Source organism: Salvelinus namaycush, chromosome 16 (genome assembly GCF_016432855.1).
Source record: "Salvelinus namaycush isolate Seneca chromosome 16, SaNama_1.0, whole genome shotgun sequence".
Taxonomy (NCBI): domain Eukaryota; kingdom Metazoa; phylum Chordata; class Actinopteri; order Salmoniformes; family Salmonidae; genus Salvelinus; species Salvelinus namaycush.
The window spans coordinates 34,569,817-34,585,912 of NC_052322.1; the positions used below are offsets into that span (position 1 = coordinate 34,569,817).

Below are 16,096 nucleotides of genomic sequence, written 5' to 3' on the forward strand. Positions count from 1 at the left end.
TTTATTCACACTATAATCAATTCACATTAAACACTGTAAAACACCATCAGTGCTTCAGCCTACTTTGTTCCTCAATTAAACATTTCATCCAGAGATAGTGTGGTCCAGGCAGTTTAAGAATCTGTTTTCCAACATTACTTTGCTTTAAATAATTGCTCTTATTGGTCCATTTCCTCCCTAACCTGAAGCAGGAGCTGGCCAGCATGGAGGAGATAATCGCTTACCAATCCTACGAGAGAGCTACACACCCCAAACTCCTCCGATCCTCAACACACACACAAGTCAGGGGGCCAGGAGTTAGTCAGGAATGCACCTTTATTATCCCACATCAGAAGGCACTGGAGTGGTTTAGCACACAACCCTACCCTACCACGCTGCATTGGAGGTCATGGCAAAGTCACACCAAGGTCAGAGGTCAACTCAGGAGCCACTCACCTGGGGAACGTTCAAGATCACAACAATGATCAGTATCTTTAAACTGATTGGTGTGTAATAACAATATCCATTGACTTCAATTAATTTCGATTTAGTGATTAGACTGACAATAAATTCAGTGCAGTTTCTGGTTTAAAACTGTTTCAAAGATCCTAAACATCCTGGTCCTAACACTACGGAACGCTGGTCTGCAGCTCCCACTATAAGTTATTATCTTCATCAAACAAGCGTCAGAATGGACTTCAGATGGACTCATTCATATCATCTAGGTCAACTGAAGCTCCATGAACAGATGAATGGTAGGATAAGACGGATAGAGAGCCATCATATTCAGCAGTAATCAAAGACCAGGATTAGGAAACACACATCAGGTTATTAGCAGTGAGTGTCTCAGAGCAATTACCCAGACAACCTTGTAAAGGTATATTCTGTTAGCCTGGTCCCATATCAGTTTGTGCTTAGTTTAGCCAACTCTTCTGTCATGTCATGACTGTGAGAGTCAGAGGAGTTGGCTAATAAAGCACATACAGATCTGGCAATGTGAAATAGGACCGTTTTGGCACATACGACAGTATGCTGGAAAAAACAGGGCAATGAGGAGAGAGATGGAGAGATAGGACAGTAAGGCTGCGTTTACACAGGCAGCCCAATTCTGATCTTTTACCCACTAACTGGTCTTCTGACCAATCACATTAGATCCTTTCACATCAGATTTTTCTCAGAGCTGATCGGTCAGAAAAACAATTAGTTAAAAAAAGATCAGAATTAGCCATTGTGATGGAGTGAGTCACATTCTTCATACAGGCAGTGCATTGAACAACAGTAGCATGACAGTGGAGACAGTTGTCTATGTCTGGCAGACAGTCTCTGCCTTTCCAACATGGAATTCAGCTGACACAATGGATGAGCACCAGTGAAAGCAATATCATGGCAACTCCACATTTCCTGCAAAGTGGCCTTATCTGTACCTATGGTCTCTGGTGGCTCTGTGGTGAGTGGCCCTAACTGTCAAACCCTCCCTCTTGTCTAAGCTGGTGCCACTCTCTAAAGTCATTAGAATTCATTACATCACCTCTCCTAATTAAAATGACCTCTCCTAATTAATTTACTCTCCTTTAAAAAAAAAGAAAAGACACCTTTAATAGGACGTAAATCATTGCTAGTAGAAACAGTACGGAAGCACGAGAAGTCTCTTAGCGTGACACTCAAAGTAATGTCCATCAGTCTTTTGTGTCCGGAAAACAAAGAGTACTCTGTAGAAAGGTTCCTTTTCATCTCAGAATCCATCATGGTGGAAAAAGTGCGAGGTGGGGATTCATTCATCTTTTCATTTTCTACCAATAACAGACCGGTAGAGCACTTTCTTTATGAAAGGCAACCAAATCAGAGTACCATTTATCTGCAGAGGGCCTGAGCCTCTGAGGTGAATGTCCAATCAGTTTCTTGACAAGCTCCTCTTTGTGCAGAGTGGGAGGAGCTTAACGCTACATGGTACTGAATAAAATGTAAAAAATAATATATTATTAGAAAAAATAATAAACAACAATAATATACTTGATTAACCCCTAGAAGAAAAACAGTATGACGATGCATCCCGTGAAAGAAATAAACACTATTTCTGAATGTAAACAAAGTCTCATCCTTCCTAAACAAAAGTCATGACTGAGTGGTATTCTCATCTTCCATCCTTCCCTCACTTTCTCCTCAGTCCAAATCCTGCCTCACAGAGCTCAACCGATAGACTAATTCTTCAGCGTCCGTCAAGACAACCACCACATCCCATTGGCAGTTAGGCTCTTCCTGCTTTCTGTGTGTGTGTGTGTGTGGACAGAGTATCCACCCTCGTGCATAGTCATAGAAACACATGTCTCTATTCGGTCATCTGGGCAGCTGCAGGGCACGGTGCGTGTAGCCCGACAGCGCGTCCCAGTTCCTCCAGAGGAAGGCGAAGAGGAGGATGAGGAGGAGGGTGGAGAAGGACCGGGAGCGGGTTTTCATTAGAGGGACCACACAGTTGGCCACAGTGGAAACAAACACCAGGAGCACGGCCATGAGGGCCAGGAGGACATTGATGAGTTTCCCCAGCAGTGTCCGGGCCGTGGCGTTCTCCAGGCCCTCTAGCTGGACCACCTGCTGCTGCTGCTGCTGCAGCTCCATCTTAGAGATACGCGTCTGACACGCCTCCAGAGCTTCCTGCAGGACAGGAGAATAGAAAAGGGTTAGACATAGTAGTACACAGTATGGCTACACACAGTAAAGACTACATGAAAAGGAGGACCGAGCACGCCCCATTCTCATCAACGGGGCTGTAGTGGAGCAGGTTGAGAGCTTCAAGTTCCTTGGCATCCACAGACAGTCGTGAAGAGGGCACGACAAAACCTATTACCCCTCAGGAGACTGAAAAGATTTGGCATGCGTCCTCAGATCCTCAAAAGGTTTGACAGCTGCACCATCGACAGCATCCTGCCTGGTTGCATCACTGCCTGGTATGGCAACTGCTCGGCCTCCAACCGCAAGGCACTACAGAGGGTAGTGCGTACGGCCCAGTACATCACCGGGGCCAAGCTTCCTGACATCCAGGACCTCTATACTAGGCGGTGTCAGAGGAAGGCCCTAAAAATTGTCAAAGACTCCAGCCACCCTAGTCATAGACTATTCTCTCTGCTGCCGCACGGCAAGCGGTACCGGAGTGCCAAGTCTAGGTCCAAGAGGCTTCTAAACAACTTCTACCCTCAAGCCATAAGACTCATGAACAGCTAATCAAATGGCTACCCAGACTAATGTACATATTACATATTACCTCGACACCAGTGGCCACGCACATTGACTTTGTACCGGTACCCCCTGTATATAGCCCCGCTATTGTCATTTACTGCTGCTCTTTAATTATTTGTTATTCTTATCTCTTACTTTTTTTGTTGTTGCTATTTTGGTATTTTCTTAAAACTGCATTGTTGGTTAAGGGCTTGTAAGTAAGCATTTCACTGTAAGGTTGTATTCCTGTTGTATTCAACGCATGTGACAAATAACATTTGATCTGTTCTGATTTTGAGTGTCTGACAGACAAATAGCAAAGATCATTACATATAGAACTCTAACCACCTACAGCCAAGAGGGGGAAACGTAGGTTAGAGACAAGGGAATAAAAGCACGCACACACACACACACACACACACACACACACACACACACACACACACACACACACACACACACACACACACACACACACACACACACACACACACACACACACACACACACACACACACACACACTATTTTTTTGGCACTAACTTGAAAGAACTCAACATCTGTTACATTATGGGGCTTGTTCTAATGGATTCCAATGAAACACAATATAATTATTAAGTAATTATAGTGCTATTATCTCTAACCCTATCATGTGTTTTAAATACTAGGTCAATATTAGGGCTGTCAGAGTTTTTATTTGATTTTTTTTTACCCCTTTTATCTCACCAATTTCGTGGTATCCAATTGGTAGTAGTTACAGTCTTGTCTCATCGCTGCAACTCCCGTACGGACTCGGGGGAGGCGAAGGTTGAAAGACATGCATCCTCCGAAACACAACCCAACCAAGCCGCACTGCTTCTTGACACAATGCCCATCCAACCCGGAAGCCAGCCGCAGCAATGTGTCGGAGGAAACACCGTACATACACCTGGCGACCGTGACAGCGTGCATGTGCCCGGCCCGCTACAGCGCGTTGGGACAAGGACATCCCTGCCGGCCAAACCCTCCCTAACACGGATGACGCTGGGCCAATTGTGCGCCGCCCCATGGGCCTCCCAGTCGCGGCCGGCTGCGACAGAGCCTGGACTCGAACCCAGAATCTCTGGTGGCACAGCTCTTAGACCACTGCGCCACCCGGGAGGCCCGGGCTGTCATAGTTAATCAGTTAACTCAAATGCAGTTATATTTTAGTGCAGACATTTTCATTGCAATTAATCGCATCGTCTAAAAGCGTTCAAAATACACAGAAAACATCTCAAATACATAATCTATACAGCCAAAAAACAACGATGCAATGTAAAAACAAGCTGACATTAAGGTTAAAGAAAGTGTGCTTTCTCAATTTACCTAATTTTGTTAACCGTTACTTTAGACAAAATCAAGATGTCAATATTTTTTGTATGGAAAATCTTGAATTACAGCCTAATTTGAGCAAATTCAGAATTGGCTAATTATCGTGATTAATCACAGCAAATCCTGTGATTAACTCATTTTTTTTTTTAAATATTGTTTGAAAGCCCTAGTAAAATAGTGAACTGTAAAATAACCTGGTAGTTGTACACAAATATTAAACAGCACTGGCTTATGTCTGATTGGGTTTGTTCCTCATAACTGTGCAAAGCTTTCTGTTTGTCTTCAGATAAAGTTGTGATTATGAAATGAATCACAGTCATACATTTGTCTGGCTATCTAGTTTGTGTACAGTGAGTTTGTGTGTGTGTGTATGCATGCATGTCTGTGACTGACCTGTATGTCTCTGGCTCTCTCGTAGGACTGGTAAGCTATCTTCTCCTCCATGCTGGCCAGCTCCTGCTTCAGGTTGAGGATCTCATTCTGGTGGAGCTCTGTCAGATCATTCAGCTGCTCCTCCAGACGCTCACACCTACAGAGAAACACACGTTAGTCTAACAGCTCACACAGACATACACACAGACAGAGATAGAAACACAGAGATGGATGGACAGATAGACAGACACAAACATACACACACACACAGACATACACACACACACAGACATACACACGCACGTGTGCCCCATAGACAAACACAGGTTCCAGTTTTTCCTGGACAAGAGGTTAAAGAGCTTTCAGGTGGAATGACACCTGACTGGATGGATGATTATCTGTGAGCTGATCAGCACATGTTTACTCACCTGCTGATGAGAGTGACCAATGGCAGATAATCAGCAGTTTGACACTGACCAATCAGGAGGGAGAGGGAGGATGTGATTGTCTATGAATGCATGCGTGTGTGTGTGTGTGTGTGTGTGTGTGTGTGTGTGTGATTAAGTGAATCACACCACCAGTCTGATCTCAGCATGTCTTACTTAACCAGTTTAAGAGTCACATTTTAATAAGATGTACAACTATGCCCTCTGGTACTGCACACAAACACACGGTCTGGTGGTTAATCAGACAATAAAAAGATCAGAATAGAGGTGAATCAGACAGGGGAAGGATGGGGGAGTGGAGGAGGGGGAAGCTACTGCAGAACATCCTGTAACATCCTAATACTGCTGACTGCACCAAAAACTAAATGCTAAGCCTACCGGCAAAGTTTCCTCTAGGAGTTCTACAGGTAGAAGGCTCCATATTCTAAACAATGGTTCAAACACAGTGGTTTAACAATAACTGTGTGGTCAATGCTCAGAACATGGTCATCAGCAGAAGACATGCTCAAAGCTCATTCTGCTGGACCTTATTTTTAGCCTGAAAGACAAAACACACACATACTTGTTGTGCCCCTGATGGACATTTTAGAGAAAACAATGTTTTTGTCTCCTAGTCACGGAAATCCTCTCCCCCTCCCTTGACTAACATGCGCTGAGATAGATCTGTGATAGGACAGGACAAGATCCTTGTGCTCAGGACTGGTTTGCAGCAAAGTGCTTCTTCCTTGTTCCTCCACAGCAGGGACTTTTCCCTGGCCACCTACACTTGGCAGGCTTTAAGGGAGTTTCAGGGTTTCCGCTTCAAGTCTCAAGTCAGCGTTTTGATAACCCCCCCATCCCCTTTTGAGACAATGCTGTTTTGTAAAAAGTGCCAAATAAATAGACTTGAATGGGTTCTCTGTGCCTGTTGTGTCTTTACTAAAAGGTGTACGTACATACACCTCTTCACTTTAGTAGTCTAGGGCTGATCTCTCTGCCTAAATGATGGATACTGTCACTGGTTTACAATTCAGTTTTAAGGGCAATAAAGCTTCGACCTGTCTTATGTTGATTAGAGTGGGTTTGGTTTCAGTGAAAACACACCTGCACATCAATATCACTTTGCGATAACCTTCCAAATGTTAACCTTATACATCTCTGTGTGGGGTTTTTCCTACAGGGCTCTCTCTCACTCCCTCTAGCGCTCTCTTTCTATTCTCTCTCTACATATATAGTGTGTTAAGTACAATGATGTATATAAAACCTGGATTGCTGATGCTATGTATTGGCCAATGAGAGGCTTTGAAGCCACCGGTTGGCCATTTTGGTACTCCCCAGTAGGAGCAGCCCTTCATAGGAACGAATGGAATTCTACAGTATTTCAATTGAATGTTTCAAGGACAAAATGATATTTAATTGTAGTGGGGACAGTAACATTAGTAATCGCTAAAAATTCTACTTTAAGGAAAATGTTTTTATATCATTTTAATTTTTTTTATGTTTAGCTCACATAATATAATTTGTAAGTATGCATTAAGGTTTTTCTAATAGAATAAATGTGGCAAAAGCAAAGGTAAATAAATGCATTTCTATAGCTTCCAAAATATTGTTTGCAATGGCGGGGAAGTGCCAAGATGGAGGCACAGTGGCATCAAAATAGCACCCCCGGTCAGACATCTAGTATATATATAAATCATTGGTTAAGTAAGTCAGTACCTAAATTGTTCGTCCTGCAGGGCCTGCATGATGACAGCATGTCCTCTAGCTCCCTCTCCCTCCCTACCTGAATCGTTCCTCCTGCAGGGCCTGCATGATGACAGTGTAGTCTCTCTGATAGTGACTCTTCAGCCCCTCCAGATTCTCCTCTAGTCTTCCCTGGCCCTCCTGCACCTCATGTAGCAGCATGTCCAGGCTAGAGCTCTGGCTCCTCTCCAGGGTGTTCCCCTTGGAGCTGGGGGGGCCTCCGGGAGCCCCTGTGGTGCTGTTGGCCCCTGCCGACCCCGACGTAGCGCTGGAGCAGTCATCCTCGCTGCCGTACTTGGGGCTGGACTGCAGATGGTGGTGCGCTGCGCTGCCCAGAGAACTCCCCCCGGCCCCAGTCACCCCCTCCTCGCCCCCTGACGGATCATCCAAGGAGTCCTTCAGCCCGGGGATATTGTCGGCGCTGCCAAACTTGTTGCGGAACAGCGAGGCAATCTCCCGGGGCTTTGAGACGACGCCGGCGGCGGCGGAGTGCGTGGCCTGGGAGAAACTGGAGAGGCCTCCCTTGACACTGTCCACCACGCCCTCGCTGAAACCTGTGACCTTTGCCCCCACGTCCTTCAGGCCCTGCTGCATGTCCCTGAGGACGTCCTTGGGCTGGCGAGGGATCCCGTTGTGCTCCACCTCCCTCAGCTTGCGGTGGTAGTGCTCCAGCTTCCTCTGCAACTGCTGGATGGTCTGGGCGGACTTCTGGTTCTTCTTCTCAAACACCTGTAGTTATATAGGACACTTATGTGTCTGTATTAGGACACTTATATAAATATATATACACACACACAGTTTAAGTCGAAAGTTTACATACACCTTAGCCAAATACATTTAAACTCAGTTTTTCACAATTCCTGACATTTAATCCAAGTAAAAATTCCCTGTCCTAGGTCAGTTAGGATCACCACTTTATTTTAAGAATGTGAATTATTTATTTCAGCTTTTATTTCTTTCATCACAATCCCAGTGGGTCAGAAGTTTACATACACTCAATTAGTATTTGGTAGCATTGCCTATAAATTATTTAACTTGGGTTAAACGTTTTGAGTAGCCTTCCACAAGCTTACCACAATAAGTTGGGTGAATTTTGGCCCATTCCTCCTGACAGAGCTGAAGTCAGGTTTGTAGGCCTCCTTGCTCGCACACGCTTTTTCAGTTCTGCCCACAGATTTTCTACAGGATTGAGGTCAGGGCTTTGTGATGGCCACTCCAATACCTTGACTTTGTTGTCCTTAAGCCATTTTGCCACAATTTTGGAAGTATGCTTGGGGTCATTGTCCATTTCGAAGACCCATTTGCGACCAAGCTTTAACTTACTGACTGATGTCTTGAGATGTTGCTTCAATATATCCACATAATTTTCTCGTTTTACTGTGGATATAGATACTTTTGTACCCGTTTCCTCCAGAATCTTCACAAGGTCCTTTGCTGTTGTTCTGGGATTGATTTGCACTTTTCGCACCAAAGTACGTTCAACTCTAGGAGCCAGAACACGTCTCCTTCCTGAGCGGTTTGATGGCTGCGTGGTCCCATGGTGTTTATACTTGCGTACTATTTTTTGTACAGATGAATGTGGTACCTTCAGGCGTTTGGAAATTGCTCCCAAGGATGAGGTCTACAATTTTTTTTTTGGTCTTGGCTGATTAATTTATATTTTCCCATGATGTCAAGCAAAGAGGCACTGAGTTTGGCGGTAGGCCTTGAAATACATCCACAGGTACACCTCCAATTGACTCAAATTATGTCAATTAGCCTATCAGAAGCTTCTAAAGCCATGACATCATTTTCGGGAAATTTCCAAGCTGTTTAAAGGCACAGTCAACCTAGTGTATGTAAAATTCTGACCCACTGGAATTTTGATACAGTGAATTAGAAATGAAATAATCTGTCTGTAAACAATTGTTGGAAAAATTACCTGTGTCATGCACAAAGTAGATGTCCTAACCGACTTGCCAAAACTATAGTTTGTTAACAAGACATTTGTGGAGTGGTTGAAAAACGAGTATTAATGACTCCAACCTAAGTGTATGTAAACTTCCGACTTCAACTGTATATATATACATACTATAAATATTTATAGCACGTACGCGTTTATAGTACACATATATCTCGGCTTGTTACATAAATTGTAACTAGATAAATCAGCCCTTCTTTCTCAGTGAAATATAACAAACAAGGAGACTGGCTGACACACACACAATGATGATCTGTGCCTGAGCCCAACATCTTGGTGATTTACAGTACCAGTCAAAAGTTTGGACACACCTACTCACTCAGGGCTTTTTCTTTATTTTTACTATTTTCTACATTGTAGAATAATAGTGAAGACATCAAAACTATGAAATAACACATATAGAATCATGAGGTAACCAAAAAAGTGTTAAACAAATCAAAATATATTTTATATTTCAGATTCTTCACAGTAGCCACCCTTTGCCTTGATGACAGCTTTGCACACGCTTGGCATTCTCTCAACCAGCTTCATGAGGTAGTCACCTGGAATGCATTTCAATTAAACAGGTGTGGCTTGTTAAAAGTTAATTTGTGTAATTTCTTTCCTTCTTAATGTGTTTGAGCATATCAGTTGTGTTGTGACAAGGTAGGGGTGGTATACAGAAAATAGCCCTATTTGGTAAAAGACCAAGTCCAAATTATGTCAAGAACTGGCAGAAGCTTCCCCCCCCCCCCCCTTTAACGAGTCTGACAAGCCCGAAATGAACAACATACTGCTTTCCTGGGAACAGGCCCAAATCCCTGTCATTTGCGTGAAGAGACAATGAAGAAAAAGAGGACATAGGTCGGGCTGCCTTCAGAGAATTCGTAGGCGATCAAATAAACCCCTCCTGCCTTCTGTTCTTCCAGCTAAAATGCAATCATTGGAAAATAAAATCGACGACCTACGAGGAAGATTAAACTACCAACAGGACATTAAAAACTGTAATATCTTATACTTCACGGAGTCATGGCTGAACAACGACATTATCAACATAAAGCTGGCTGGTTATACGCTGTATCAGCAGGATAGAACAGCGGCGTCTGGTAAGACAAGGGGTGGCGGACTATGCATATATGTAAAAAACAGCTGGTGAACAATATCTAAGTCTCAAGGTTTTGCTCAAATGAGGTAGAGTATCTCAACAGGACAATGACCCAACACACCTCCAGGTGTAAGGGCTATTTGACCAAGAAGGAGAGTGATGGAGTGCTGCATCAGATGACCTGGCCTCCACAATCACCCGACCTCAACCCAATTGAGATGGTTTGGGATGAGTTGGACCGCAGAGTGAAGGAAAAGCAGCCAACAAGTGCTCAGCATATGTGGGAACTCCTTCAAGACTGTTGGAAAAGCATTCCAGGTGATTAACAGTGTGTAAAGCTGTCATCAAGGCAAACGGTGGCTACTTTGAAGAATCTCGAATATAAAATATATTTTGATTTGTTTAACACTATTTTGGTTACTACATGATTCCATATGTGTTATTTCATAGTTTTGAAGTCTTCACTATTATTCTACAATGCAGAAAATAGTTAAAAATAAATAAAAACCCTGGAATGAGTAGGTGCGTCCAAACTTTTGACTGGTACTGTATATTGTCGTCATATATGCGATCATTTAGCAGAGCTGTTATCCAGTAAAAGTTGTCCTGTCTTGTGTATTGTCATTCCATGATGTTTTGTGGTTTCATATTAAAACAAATAAAACTTTGATCATAAAACAATGCTCACCTGTTTGATGCGGGCACTCTGCTGCTTGTCAGCGTTGTTGGCCAGTTTGAGGTACTCGGCCACGTTGTCGTCTCTGGCCGTCTGCTCAATCTTGATCTGCTCTGTGAGCTTGAGGATCTTCTGCTGCAGCTGGGCGATAGCCTGCTTGGTGCGCTGGGGGTCCGGGGTGCCATCTTCACCCCCGAGGAACGACCCATCAGCGCCACACAACACTGCCTGGGGGGTCTGAGCCAAGCCACTCACCTCCAACCGCTCAATCTGGAGAAAAGGAGGGGAAGGTTAAAAAGTGTAAGTTGCATATTGAGGAAGCTCAGTCATTCCTAAGGTTTTGCTGACATGCTGGTCTGAGAAAGAGAGACTTCTTCTGCAATCCCCTCTGCTAAAGACAAGAACCTGTGTCAGCAAGGGAGGCCACTATCGGTCAGCTCATTCTGAAGTGTGTGACTCATGATCACAATATTTCTACAACATGGGCTACAAAGAAAACCAAAAAAAGGAAGCAACTGAAAAATAACCCATTTCCTTCCATATGCCCAGAATCAATACTGACTGTGTAGCATGGCATATAAAATAGAGAGCAAATAGAACCTTTCTGCTTAGTCAAAAAAGGTTGATCATGAGTGGTGGTGGATAATCATTGAACCTAATCACAAAAATGTGCCTACAGCTCATCACGTTTGAACCTTCGCTTTTAGACAATTCCACGGCAATGGTTATTTTTTCCCAATTCAAATTGTCAAGAATTTTGCTAGGACTTTCTGGGAGTGGTTTAAGGTGGAAGGGGAAAACTGAAATCTAGCTGTTATTGGCAGAGAGGGTTGCAACGCTAATTTACCAGGCATGCCAAAACTTCATCCCATCAAAACAGGCTGAAATTCCAGGTGGTCTTTTCAAATAGCTCTTACACTAAAAGGGATTTATCAGAATTTTCAAAATATTATTCCAACCTCATAGTGTGGAAATATATATATAAAACACAGGAAATCAGGTTTTTGACTGCAGTGGGCCTTTAAAATCTATGTCTAACAAAGACCAATGCACAAGGATTACTTTTAACAATTTTCACTGAAAATTCTACAAAACCAATGTAGAACCAATGCAGATGCAAAGTTTGGTAACAGAATGATGACAAACAAAACAAACCGTAATTCTGTTATCACACTTTACATCTGCACTGTTCTTCAAGTAAATGTGGTTTGTAGAATTCTCTGTGGAAATTGTTAAAAGGAGTCCACGTGCTTGTGTAGTTGGTTTAACTTTGCAATCATTGGTTTTTGTTTTGACATACATTTTAGAGTGAGTCCAGAGTGTGAATTATACCGTGACATTCAAGGGAGCCTCTATTTTTTATGTGCCTAATAAACTAAAAAAGAAACGTCCTCTCACTGTCAACTGCGTTTATTTTCAGCAAAATATTTGTAAATATTTGTATGAACATAACAAGATTCAACAACTGAGACATAAACTGAACAAGTTCCACAGACGTGACAAACAGAAATGTAAGAATGTGTCCCTGAACAAAGGGGGGGGGGGGGGGGGGGGGTCAAAATGCAGTATGGCTGGTGGCATTGTCATGCTGGAGGGTCATGTCAGGATGAGCCTGCAGGAAGGGTACCACATGAGGGAGGAGGATGTCTTTCCTGTAATGCACAGCGTTGAGTTTGCCTGCAATGACACAAGCTCAGTCCGATGATGCTGTGACACACCGCCCCAGACCATGACGGACCCTCCACCTCCAAATCGATCCCGATCCAGAGTATAGGCCTCAGTGTAACGCTCATTCCTTCGACAATAAACGCGAATCCGACCATCACCCCTGGTGAGACAAAACTGCGACTGGTCAGTGAAGAGCACTTTTTGCCAGTCCTGTCTGGTCCAGCGATGGTGGGTTTGTGCCCATAGGTGACGTTGTTACCGGTGATGTCTGGTGAGGACCTGCCTTACAACAGGCCTGCAAGCCCTCGGTCCAGCCTATCTCAGCCTATTGTGGACAGTCTGAGCACTGATGGAGGGATTGTGCGTTCCTGGTGTAACTCGGGCAGTTGTTGTTGCCATCCTGTACCTGTCCCGCAGGTGTGATGTTCGGATGTACCGATCCTGTGCAGGTGTTGTTACACATGGTCTGCCACTGCGAGGACGATCAGCTGTCCGTCCTGTCTCCCTGTAGTGCTGTCTTAGGTGTCTCACAGTACGGACATTGCAATTTATTGCCCTGGCCACATCTGCACTCCCTTTGCCTCCTTGCAGCATGACTAAGGCACGTTCACGCAGATGAGCAGGGACCCTTGGCATCTTTCTTTTGGTGTTTTTCAGAGTTAGTAGAAAGGCCTCTTTAGTGTCCTAAGTTTTCATAGCTGTCACCTTAATTGCATGACTGGTTGTGAGCTGTTAGTGTCTTAACAACCATTCCACAGGTGCATATTCATTAATTGTTTATGGTTCATTGAACAAGTATGGGAAACAGTGTTTAAACCCTTTACAATGAAGATCTGTGAAGTTATTTGGATTTTTACAAATTATCTTTGAAAGACAGGGTCCTGAAAAAGGGCCGGAGTTTAGTAAAGACATAATTTAACAGTAGAAATGTATAACATTTTAATGTGAAATGAACACAACCAGTCATGTTTTTTGTCTGATTGGCAAACAAATCAAAAAGTAGGCTGATTTCAAAGCTGATAAACACCAAAAACGTTTTTCATTCACTTATTCGGTCTCTGCCAAATATGATCTATTGTCTCAGTGAAATGACTGCATCATGAATGCCTTCATTACTGGTTAAAGAGACAGCACACACTGTTATAAAATAAGCTACTTCTATAAAAATGTTGTTGATCAGTACAATAAATGAAGTCTCAAATGGAAGGGAAACAGATGGTTTGATTTGATTTGGAAGGGAAACAGATTGTTTGTCATCTGTAGCCCCATGAAATCAGCCAAAACAAGCTCAATAATTAAATGCATGCACACACTCATATTGAATATACCTTCACCTATATTGTGGATAGGCCTAGGCTACATCGTGATTCACCCAGTTTATCAATAGAGATTTACCATTCAAATAAATGATTGCCATTATGAAATTATATGTGTAAAAATCAAGTCAAATAGATTGAATTATTGTATAATTGATTCATTAATGCATACATGGCTGTCTCTGGAAAAATGTTATGTAATAAAATGTAATGATACTGAGCTCAAAAGATGCGCAACGATTGAACAGAGCATTAGCTGAGTTAATCTGTCTGGATCAAGTGCCATTCTGTGACTGGCTAATATGCCTTCTTTTCTTGCTGGGGTATCGTTTTGGTATCATTTTGGTATTGAGTATCGTGATGGTATCGAGTATTGTGATACTAAACCTGGTACCAGTATCAAAGTCAAAATTCTGGTATCCAGACAATACTACATTTTAGTACAGTACAGAGTACAGTAAAGAAAAGTAGAATATAGTACAGTAAAATTCTGTAGAGCACAGTAGAGTACATTACAGTATAGTAACACAGTAAAGAAAAGTAAAGTATAGTGTACTGTATTGTACCCTACTTGACTAATGTACTCTACTAAACTGTACCTTACTCTACTTTTTTGTGTACTGTGTATTGTACTGTAATGTACTGTACTGAATTAAACTGTACTGTACTCTTCTACTGTACTCTACTGAATAAACTCTACTGTCCTGTATTCTACTGTACTAAACTTCCGTACTGTAATGGGATGTTCAAACTTGTGAAACATAGCCTAGACATCTATGATTTGTTAAAATTTGGATCTGGTCCGCAACAACCAGACCAACTTGTTTGGGGAGGAGCTCATTAGAATAATACTCAGCATGCTTTAAAAGTGTTTGTTTTTACATTTACATTTTGGTCATTCTGGAGACACTCTTATCCAGAGCGACTGACAGTCAGTGCATTCAACTAAGGTAAATAAACAACAATATATCATAGTCATAGCAAGATAATTTTAAAAATCTGTAACCGTTACTGAGAATGTTATTGTAGGTGAAGTATTCTGTAACATAAGTGCAAATGTCAGATGGGAGCAATAATAGATATTAAGATGCTATGTACAGTTGGCTAGTCATTTCTATATTATTGTGATTGAATGATTACTTAATTCAGAATGTATGTGCAGTTCAAATTTCAATCAATGACTGAAAAATGCATATTTTCAACATCCCAAAAATGTGTATTTTCAAAGTTCTAATAAGACGTATTTTCAATATCTGTATAAGACGTCTTATCAAAATCCATATAAGAGGTCGCTTCGATGTCCGGAAAGTACGTATTTTCGATGTACTGAAAATAACAATTTTCAACATTCATTTAAGATGTATTTTGTTAATGTGTGTATAAGACATATTTTCGATGTCCTGAAAATAAGTATTTTCGACATCTAGAAAATACGTCTTCAAGCCTTTCACTTAACACCTGAAATGCACGTGATGTCAACGTCTAGAAAATACGTCTAAAATACGTATTTTGAACTTCATTTTGCTTACTGGGAAGTATATGCACGTCGAAGTTGGGACATACAAAACCGGCCAGTTGCTCACCTGCCTGCACAAATATGACTAATTGAGCACAGGCACCACACTGTAACCACAGCTTCCGGTGTTTGAGACACCTTTACGAAACTATAATGCGCAGTCTACTGAAACCAAGACACCTGATAGGCTACGTTTAAAAGGACAAGGGACATCGAAACCACAATCTAATCTATCTCACCTTGCCATTTGTCAATCGGAGTACTTGTTCCCAATGCATTTTCCCTTATTCCCGTAGTCAGTTTTCATCTGTCCAGCAGCTTCCTTTATAAAATCCCAATGTATCCCGCTCCGAGGCTTTGCCGGTTTCTCACTACACAACACTCCAAACTTGTGAAAGTTGAAGTGTACCTGAAACTGGCTATCCTCCTCTCCCCGACGCTCCTCCCACTCTCCTTCCCTCCCCGCCGCGCGACAGAGGTGACGTCATCCTCCAATCCCGCCTCGAGCCAAGTGCAAGAGGTGCTCAAACGTCAACCATTAACCACTCGTGTCCCGATGATAGTGTTCGAAAACAGTACTTTAGTCAGCGACATAGATCGATTGTTCATGTTTATTTATATCAAGCAACTTGATAAATTCAGGTGCATAGAGAGATTTTTTTTTAAATGTTTGAGTTGAATAAAAGGATTTTATGTCTCAAGATAAATATGAATGGCTATGAGGGGGAAGAAATGCATTCCTCATTTGAACACAGTATCCCAGCTTAGCTTCAATATTTGTTTCTTTCTCAAGAT

At 42.5% G+C, this 16,096-nt stretch overlaps 1 protein-coding gene across 2 annotated transcripts; it reads right to left on the bottom strand.

Moving 5' to 3' along the window:
- On the bottom strand, positions 1 to 15,682 carry LOC120061348 (transmembrane and coiled-coil domains protein 1-like). 2 transcript variants are annotated; one of them, XM_039011096.1, is made up of 5 exons: positions 15,541 to 15,682; positions 10,814 to 11,071; positions 7,122 to 7,810; positions 4,935 to 5,070; positions 1 to 2,628 (listed from the first exon to the last, which is right to left on the bottom strand). In XM_039011096.1, exons 1-5 carry the CDS (start codon positions 15,577 to 15,579, stop codon positions 2,314 to 2,316), a joined length of 1,437 nt encoding a protein of 478 aa, XP_038867024.1. In that variant the 5' UTR covers positions 15,580 to 15,682; the 3' UTR covers positions 1 to 2,313. The 2 variants fall into 2 exon arrangements, with proteins under 2 accessions (XP_038867024.1, XP_038867025.1); XM_039011097.1 differs by lacking the exon at positions 15,541 to 15,682 and having other exon boundaries at positions 7,122 to 7,837; positions 10,814 to 10,912.
- Positions 15,683 to 16,096: the final 414 nt, after the last annotated feature.